Below are 8,342 nucleotides of genomic sequence, written 5' to 3' on the forward strand. Positions count from 1 at the left end.
GACAGCCGCAAAACGTCGTTCATACGGGAGATAAACGTCATACGAGAACCAATGGTCCTAATTCATACCGTGAAATGGAACTGTTAGGTTAGTGCACTCCTCTCCGTTGATATCTCATTGATGCAAGCAAGCCAAAGAAGAGGCAAGGGCCGGCTATCACTGACGCCGGCGTACGGCTTCGTGCACGTTCCTCCGCACACGTTCATAGTGGGAGAAAAAGAATAAGCCAGCTCATAAAGAATCTCGGAGCCCAAATCAAGATGCCGAGTGCAGTCGATCACTAAGTGACGCTCGCGTCAGTACAGCTGCCAGTTCGGCTTTTCCCACCTGTCCCGTAGGATAGTTGGCTCTCAGAAGAGTGTATGAAACTTCCAATAGACGCAAAGGCTTCACTGAAAGTCAATGGGCTATTGAAAGCTCCTAGTTCATGACCCTCATATCTACTCGCGTATCAGAAACTTTGCACTGGCCATATGAAAGATGCAGCTATCAGTGCGCGAATAAACCAAGACAGCTCAAAGAAACTGGTAAGCGAACAGGGGGAGGGATGTGAGTTTGGTCCATATAGGTAGGTGACAAGTATGGTGATCCGCCCACATATAGCTATTCCGTCCATAGCCCGAGGTATATCTCGTTTGAGCCAACAATAATATATCAGTAGGTAGCTAAAAGAGGAAACCTCTTCCGACAGACAAGAGAACGCGAGCTGCGAGCGCATACGAGTCTCTATCGCTTGTTGGCTTGGCTTGTTGCCTGTGGTCTTGGGCTGTGAATGTATGACTATGTAGCTGAGCGCATACGGAAGATGGGAGAATAAGCCTTGAGACTGCCTGAGATTGCCACGTCTTTCTGGAAGAGGCACCGAAAGGACTCAAGTCCATATCCGGGAGGAGCAGAAGAAGGACTGCATTATGCGCCTTTTGGAGGACTAAAGCCTCGGCAGCCCGCTCGGACACACGGAAGATTGATACTTTGACCTGCTTCTGTAAGAAAAATTTGACCAGCGGCCACTTGCTCGCTGCAATCATTGTAGTACCATGATCACCTGCTGCACCGAGCGCAGGGATACGGGACCCAAGAATCTCCGCCAAACACGTTGCAAGTCGGTGCCAGCCTCTTCAACGAGACAAAAAGAGACTCCGGTCTCAATGCCTGGCAGAGGGGGCCCTGGAGGGCGGGTCTTGCCCACTGTTCCCACGACTGAGGCTGCGCACAAGATGACATCCTCCCGCCTTTTTGGAAACATCAACTCACAACCATGCAGCAATCATACGCATACTCACACCCTCCCACGATCCAGTTGTGGGGGCACTCCATTAACCGCCGAAGGATCATACGGAGAGTGCCATTCGTGCCCCAGACTGGGCATGGTGGCCCAGAAACGCTGCCGTGCTCATCCATTCCATGGTATCGAAGTGATCAAGGACAAGGGAGGCCGAGAGCCGATGTCTGGCAGACCGAAATTATGACCTGAAGTGCACCATCCAAGTCCGTACACTCATCCCGGGAGGCTCTTGGCAAAGCCATGCTTTGGGGTACAGATAGTAAGGGGAAGGGGTGTAATTGCGAGCAAGCAAGTGTCCTGCTGCCAGATGTTGTCAAAGTGATTCGTGACTGGATTGGTTCTCCTTTGTCGACAAATACACGCGCTGTCAAATCGTTTATAGAGGTAAAGCAATGCAGTAGTGATGAGAACAAGTTGGCCAAGGAAGGAAGAAAGAGAAGGGGGGGGGGGCGTGGCCAAGGAATGATCGTCTTGTGGGCGTCTTCAGGCCTCGGACAGTTACCGTTCGCATGGGAAATGGGCTCGACAGGCATGAACGAAGCATTGACCTTATGGAGTCTACGGCCACCGATCCTTCTGCCAGGGTGAAAGTCTCGCAGGCCCCGGCGATATTGACGTATTTGCCATCATATGGATTCCTCGCCAAAAGGCTGTATGTAATTAGCCACAACAGTCCCTCAGCCATCTGCTTTTATCCGCCTGCAATACTACAATCCAGCAACTCTCAATACTGAGCACCGAGCCGTTCAATCGATTGACTATGAGTTGCGTGTGCAGCGTAGCCAACAATTGCCTGGGAGCCTGACTACCATGCGTACAGTAAAGCTGCTTGTACCTCTAAGAGGTGGGTAATGTTTGCGATTGGAACGACAGACAGACACTCTAGTCCAAGACTCGTATCGGAGCAGTTCGCATGTTGTCTTTCGCATATTATCTGCGAATGCATGCATGTAGCATTGTTACCATATTATCATAGGGCATTCCTTGTTGTTGGCCATTAGCCCCGACGTCTTCTCCGGTTACCAGGGTTTATTCCCAGGTTGTCGACAGCCAACAGAACTACCACCCCGGCTGCTTCAAGTTTCCGCGAGCACAAGGCATCAAGTAGGCCGATAGGGCGTGAAGTTGAGTTGAACAACACATGACTTTGACGTTCAACCATGCTCGAATACAACGGAATCGGCACATTGTGATGGCGGGAGTTACATTTTGAGCAGCCATAACTCTCACTGCTGATGCGTACATTCATGCAGAGTTCTTACGTACCTATACTTGCATCGTCTGGGCCATTGTGTGGGCGCAGTCATGGAGTCACAGGATGTGCGAGCTCAGAAGAAGCTGTTGGATGTCCGTGTCTTTTGTTGGAACTTCTAAGCGAGGCGCAACGGCAAGCTGATCGCTGCGATGCCGAAGCAGCCCCCCTCTTGTGGACATGGCTACTGCCATGTTCTAGTAGTACGAGACTCTTGAGAGTCTTGAGACTCGGAAAGTTTCGGTATGTCTGAGTTACCTCAATATAGACCATGTTTTCCACTAGAGAGAAAAATCGAGGATAAGGAAGGCGTCCAGAGTCCTGGCCTCTGAAAACCTGTATCAGTTTCTGCCTGCTGTCTGTTGCTCTCTTGATGATCAGTGGCGTGTCTTACCAGCAAAGGAGATCTCATGACTCCTGCAGTGAAAGGTCACCAGGAACCAATTGTCTAGTCTTGGAAAGATATAAGCGGTTTGGAAGGGCTCGCAAAGTTGTTGCGTAGGAAGCTTAGGAGTACGCTCCTCGACGAAAACACAATCACAATGGTAAACAAGTCCAACATGTGAGACACAAAAGAAGTTCACATAGACGTAGAGGCATGAACTCTATGGGGATGGGAGGTGTACAACCTGGTAATTAATTGGAGTCAAACACCATTGTTCCCAGATGTTATAGACATGAAAGGCGTAGCTTCGAAGGAGAGGTCTTTTACATGACACTGAAAGAGACCCCAAGGTTCTTTGACACTTCTGAAATGTTAACCTAAGTGGTCAGGCAGTAATTGGCCTCAGGTTCTGTCAGAGACTGCTTCAGAAGACGCGTTTCGCTGGTTGGAGAAGTCCCTACCATACATCGCCAAGAACTTGTGTTACAATTTCAGTGGAGAAGTGTCTTGTTGAAATGTCCAATAGAATAGAATCTCTATATGGCAGTAAAACTGCTCGAAACAAGAGTAGAGGTTACCAATCGAACGGTATGTGCCTAGCCCGACCGTGAGATTTGGCGACTTCGTGACAAGTAGAAGTAGTATGGACTCATCAACAGTTAATCATGTAAATAGGCTCTCATATGAGTCTAAATCACACTGTTTAGCAGGCAAGAACATAGCCTTCTCTCACGGATGCCAAGGCTACGTATACTGAATTACGGCGAGGAGTACTGCCATTGCGGATCGTGAACTACACCACGACCCTTCAATATCCTGGTGCAGAAAGCAGCGAGAAGAAGAAACATGAAAGCATCTCTACAATACTACCCTCCGCTTCACAAGTTAAAGCAGTCATTTCACGCACATTCCGCCCACGGCGCCTTCTTGAATGACTATCTGGCAATGCGGTGTCCAACAATGATTGAGGCCAAATGATAGGTGACAAATCTTTCTTCATAGACATGTCTGCAGAACAGCCTCTTAAAGACGACGGAATCACTAAGTTATTCTCACTAGGCACGACGATGCATGAGAGTCTGTTGCCTTTTTGTTGGTTGCAAACCGGGATAACATGCCTTCCATAATTCGCCAGTACCATCACCATCCCGAGTAACAAGAGCATCATGAGAACTGCCAAGAAATATATACGGTTAGCAGCAATTACAAATCTTGGCTGTCTTGGTTGGGGATCCGTGAGTTCCTGTTCGGCGAGATCTCTCGCGAAATTGCCATTGTCATTATCGTCGAGGCAGAATTGTCGAAGACCTTCCAATGTATTCGAGCGCTTCCGGGATGCGAAGGATATCCATTAAGACCGTCGTCGAGATGGATTGGATCTAGTAAACATCGAGAGAAAGCGGCGACTGGGCAGCTGGTGCGATCGGTAGTAGTCCGAGGTCGTCGCCTCAAAGACGACCATGTGTGCGCCGAGAAGCTCAAAGTGGTCAAGCAGAAGCATATGCCAGACGACGTCTATTCGTTGGACTGGCTCGCACGGAAGCTGCGGAACGATGGCAGTGGTATCGCCCAACTGCCAAGATGTCAGATGCTCCAGAGCTCATGCATCGTCATCATCGCTCTCGCTCTCGCGTCCTCGAGCTTCGTGTCCGTTTCGTCCGGGTAGTAGCGCAGAGGCGCATGCGCCATCCCGACGGCTGTTGTCGTCGCTGCTGCTGCTGCTGCAAGATGCATATCAGAGTAGTATGGGATACGCTTCCGGCTGACAAGTATTGTAAGTTTTGGCCCAGTCCTCCACAGAGTCTAGACAATGGTTGAAGAAGTCCCTCGAAACACCAACGTCCTCCGCCCTTCTCACCACACCCTCCTGCCTCGAACAAACGCGAACCAACCAGTAGAAGAAAGCTAAGCCTCCGTAAGCTCACCGTTCTCGCCCGGCACGTCCTCTAGCAAAAGTCAAGGCTGCATGCAGGACGCATCTACACGTGCATGATGCTCTGAACCATAGCCACCAATACACTTCGTACATATACGAATACTCAGCCAGCGACCACTGCAGTATGGAGTGCATGTGTAAGTAAAAGGTAAGGTAAGTACATTAGTCGTGCATGCACACGTCAAGCTGCATCTACCGGGGTCCTCGCTCGCCTACTGTATATCTCCGTCCCTTTTCTTTACCGCCACGTCGAAGCGGAAATGATGCGCTTGGAGAGCCACCGACGGCTGTTTCTGGCATCTCTTTTGCTGTTTCTAAACTCTGCTAACACAAGCGACGTTTGATGTTCATGTTCGATCCCCCGCGTTTTAAGATAGCGCTGGCTCTGCTGTCTGTCACTGGGTATGACTCGCCGGGGCATAAGGATGCTATATGAAAAATATGCACTCCTACAGAGCGTCAAACGGCTGTCTTGTAACTTCACAGGTAGGCCATGCTTCATGTCATCCAGTAAGCATTGACCTACCTAGGCGACGCCGTTGCGAGATTCCTACGTGGTCTGTTCATCGATAGGCAGGCCTCACGAACTCTCTCAAATTGGCTCCTCCTTGTCCCGAGAGCCGTACACGAATTACTCGATCCGTCTGTCCAGAAAGATAGATAAAAGCCGTCGGCGAACAGGCACGGGCCAAGTCAGGTTAAACTGTAGCTTGTGTAAGCAGATAAATCTCTGTTTTATTGTTATTGTAGTCCCTGAGCAGAAGAGCTGCGAGATGGGCAGCCTGGCATGTCTTTACGAGAAAGTCATTCTGACGAGCCGAATGAGCCGCTGGATGCGAGGATATGGCAAGCATAAGGTAGGCCTTGTCCTCTGCAGGAACTGTCGCATGTAGTGCGAAACGCTCCATGAGGCTCGATGCCGTCGATCCCGAATCCCAGACGTGACTACATACAGGCTCGGGTAACGGCCATGGATATATCATGTCTTATGCAGATATCACACTGGACAGTCAACGGGAGACGGCCATAATAAGCGCGAATCTGATGCGTCTTGAAGTACGCAATCATGATGCCAAGATGCTCACGGCTTGAAACACAAAAGCCCTCGGCAACAGACAGCGTGAAGCCGCAGTCCCGCCATTCTGGGACAAGCCAAAGCCGGCGAACCCACCTGACGCAGCTCAAGCTCATCAATAGTAGCAGGTGTTAGTCCCAGCAGGTTAGTGAAAAGGCGGCACAAGTAGCATTACAAGCTCCAGTCTTCACCACCTAGATAGTCTCGGTCCGAAGCGGACGAGGGCCGTGGCTTGGAGCTGGCTCCTCTTACCGCGTGGAAACACAGCACTACTTACCGCATGTAAGCCGACTAGAATGCAGAAGACAGTCGAAGAAAGCTCTTGTCTCTCTCAAGTGACTAGGCGGAGAGCTGTCCGTGTCCGCTGTCCGCGCCGTCCCGTCTTCGTCACCGCGCGAAACTGGGGATGCGACATCGCAAGAGAGGTGGTCCGCCATGACGAGACAGAGACCGATCCGCAGAAACTGGCCATCAAGGTGCGTGAAGCGGCTCGCAGGTAATCAAACTAGGGATGCTTGGTGGCATGCCATGCGTTAAAGCTTGAGCGGTGACATCCCCATCTTAGCCGAGGAACTCTTCCGCATGAGCACTTTTTCCTACGTACAAGTACTACTACCTATTCCTGAAGACCTTCAGTAGACTTCGGGAGACAAGCAAAGGAGGGACAGAGCAACAATCTTCACAGCTCTCACAGCAGACGAGCTGGGTACATGCCCTCTTACACCATGCGCCGCACACCGTCCTGTCGATTGTCCAGAGGCGCCAGTACCAGCTCGCCAGCCGCAAGTGGAGGCCGGACATAAGACTCGGCCGCTACCAGGGGGTAACATATGAATCTGTTGGCCCGGACTCTGTCTGCCTCTTTCTATTGAAGTAGCGGTGCGAGGCCCCTTCAAAGGTCTCGTGTGTGTGCGTGAGGAGACGATGACAGTTGCTTCCTATCGGCATTGTCTCGTGCCGTACTACTGAGGGATTTCCACCATCTTGGAACAGTATAAGAAAGAAAAGGGTCTTGATGTTTCCATCTGACATTTCTTCATGCACGTCATGGGCGTGTTCATGCAACAAGGCCCCAAGGAGAGCTTGACACGAGCGAGCAAGCATCAACAGTAACAGCCCAACGTGTGGCAAAGAACGCATGGAGAGGGAGATGGAGGGAGGGCGAAGCTCACAGGCTGTGCCCAACGGAGCCCGCTCCGTTGCTTCGTCGGTTGGCCGTGCAAAAGGACAAGACGAACAGGACCCTGACCTCCAAAGAGTCTCAGCCCTGGTCGCTTCTTCCTTTCTTTTTTTTTTCGCTCCAGCTCCCGTATCCTGCATCCTGGGAATTCCCAGAGACAGGTCATTGGTGACGCCGTTGATTGGCCAGGCGGCAGTTACGTGTAGCTTTTGGGCAGCACACCCCCTAGCTAGGTAGGTTGACGAGGCCCCTCCCTTGGCTTTGCGCCGTCGATTCTCGCTCATGTTGCTTCTTTTCCTATGTGCGATGTCCGCTGTCGCTTGAGGGGTGTAGATTCGCCGCATTGCAGGCACAGTTTTTGTCTCTGACACCCCTTGGGAGGCGTAGTAACAGAATCGTGTGGGCGCGCCTATTTGTTCCATACATGTTCCATTCCCCTTCCAAACCGGGGGGCCGGGCCAAGGGAAGGGGGGACCACAAGTTTGCGGTGCAACGTCTTTATGCTGGCCGCGGCAATATCGAACTGGAAAAAGCCGACACTTGCTTGTATGTAGCAGGAAGCAAGCGAAGCTGCCGATGACGATGCTGATGACGAGAGAACTGGAGTCTCGCATTGAAAGGCGTGCATATTGCATGTCTTGATTAATACTTGTGAGACATCGGAGACTGTCGTTAGTTCAGCTTGACGACGCGATGCTGCGTCCCAGCAGATCGGGCCCGCCGTGACCTGACGGTGGCCGGCATGAGAATCGGTACCAGGGCCCTCTGGGAGGTGAGCGGTCCGAGGAAACGATTTGGGCATCAGCAAGGGGGAGAAGATGGGAGGTCGCATTCGAGATTGACGCTCGAGGAAGAGGCCATGTGGGGGGATGTGTCAAGAAAAATTTCCCTTCTTTTTGTGCTTTCATTGCTCGAGTTTGGAGAGGACAGGGGTTTCCGCCACGATAATTTTACGACAGGCTGTCACAGAGCTGTCGCCATTTGCATAGGGCCGAGGATGGAGTTTCTTCGTCATAGCCAGTTCTCGGGCTGAATGAATCGACGATGCTGCCAAAGAAGCTAAGATAACTCGTATGGCAGCAACCGTAATATGGTCGAGCCGAATGTCCAAGTAGTGAGCATCATATATTCGTACCAAGGACTTGCCAATCCCCATTCTTCAGCGGGAGGCAACGAAGCTACTGCGGCCTTGCCGGCCGTGCCCATGCGGCAGTTCAGCCGGTTCCTTG

General features: G+C 51.4%; 1 protein-coding gene across 1 annotated transcript; it reads left to right on the top strand.

The window, feature by feature from the left end:
* Positions 1–4,503: 4,503 nt before the first annotated feature.
* Positions 4,504–6,810, top strand: TRIREDRAFT_109345 (uncharacterized protein; the record flags this gene model as incomplete). Its single annotated transcript, XM_006966953.1, has 7 exons — positions 4,504–4,696; positions 4,966–4,995; positions 5,345–5,368; positions 5,609–5,715; positions 6,136–6,215; positions 6,277–6,409; positions 6,562–6,810. The coding sequence occupies 7 exons, from the start codon at positions 4,504–4,506 to the stop codon at positions 6,808–6,810; spliced, it is 816 nt and encodes a 271-aa protein (XP_006967015.1).
* Between the last annotated feature and the right edge of the window lie 1,532 nt (positions 6,811–8,342).

This window comes from Trichoderma reesei (genome assembly GCF_000167675.1).
Source record: "Trichoderma reesei QM6a unplaced genomic scaffold TRIREscaffold_15, whole genome shotgun sequence".
Lineage (NCBI taxonomy): Eukaryota > Fungi > Ascomycota > Sordariomycetes > Hypocreales > Hypocreaceae > Trichoderma > Trichoderma reesei.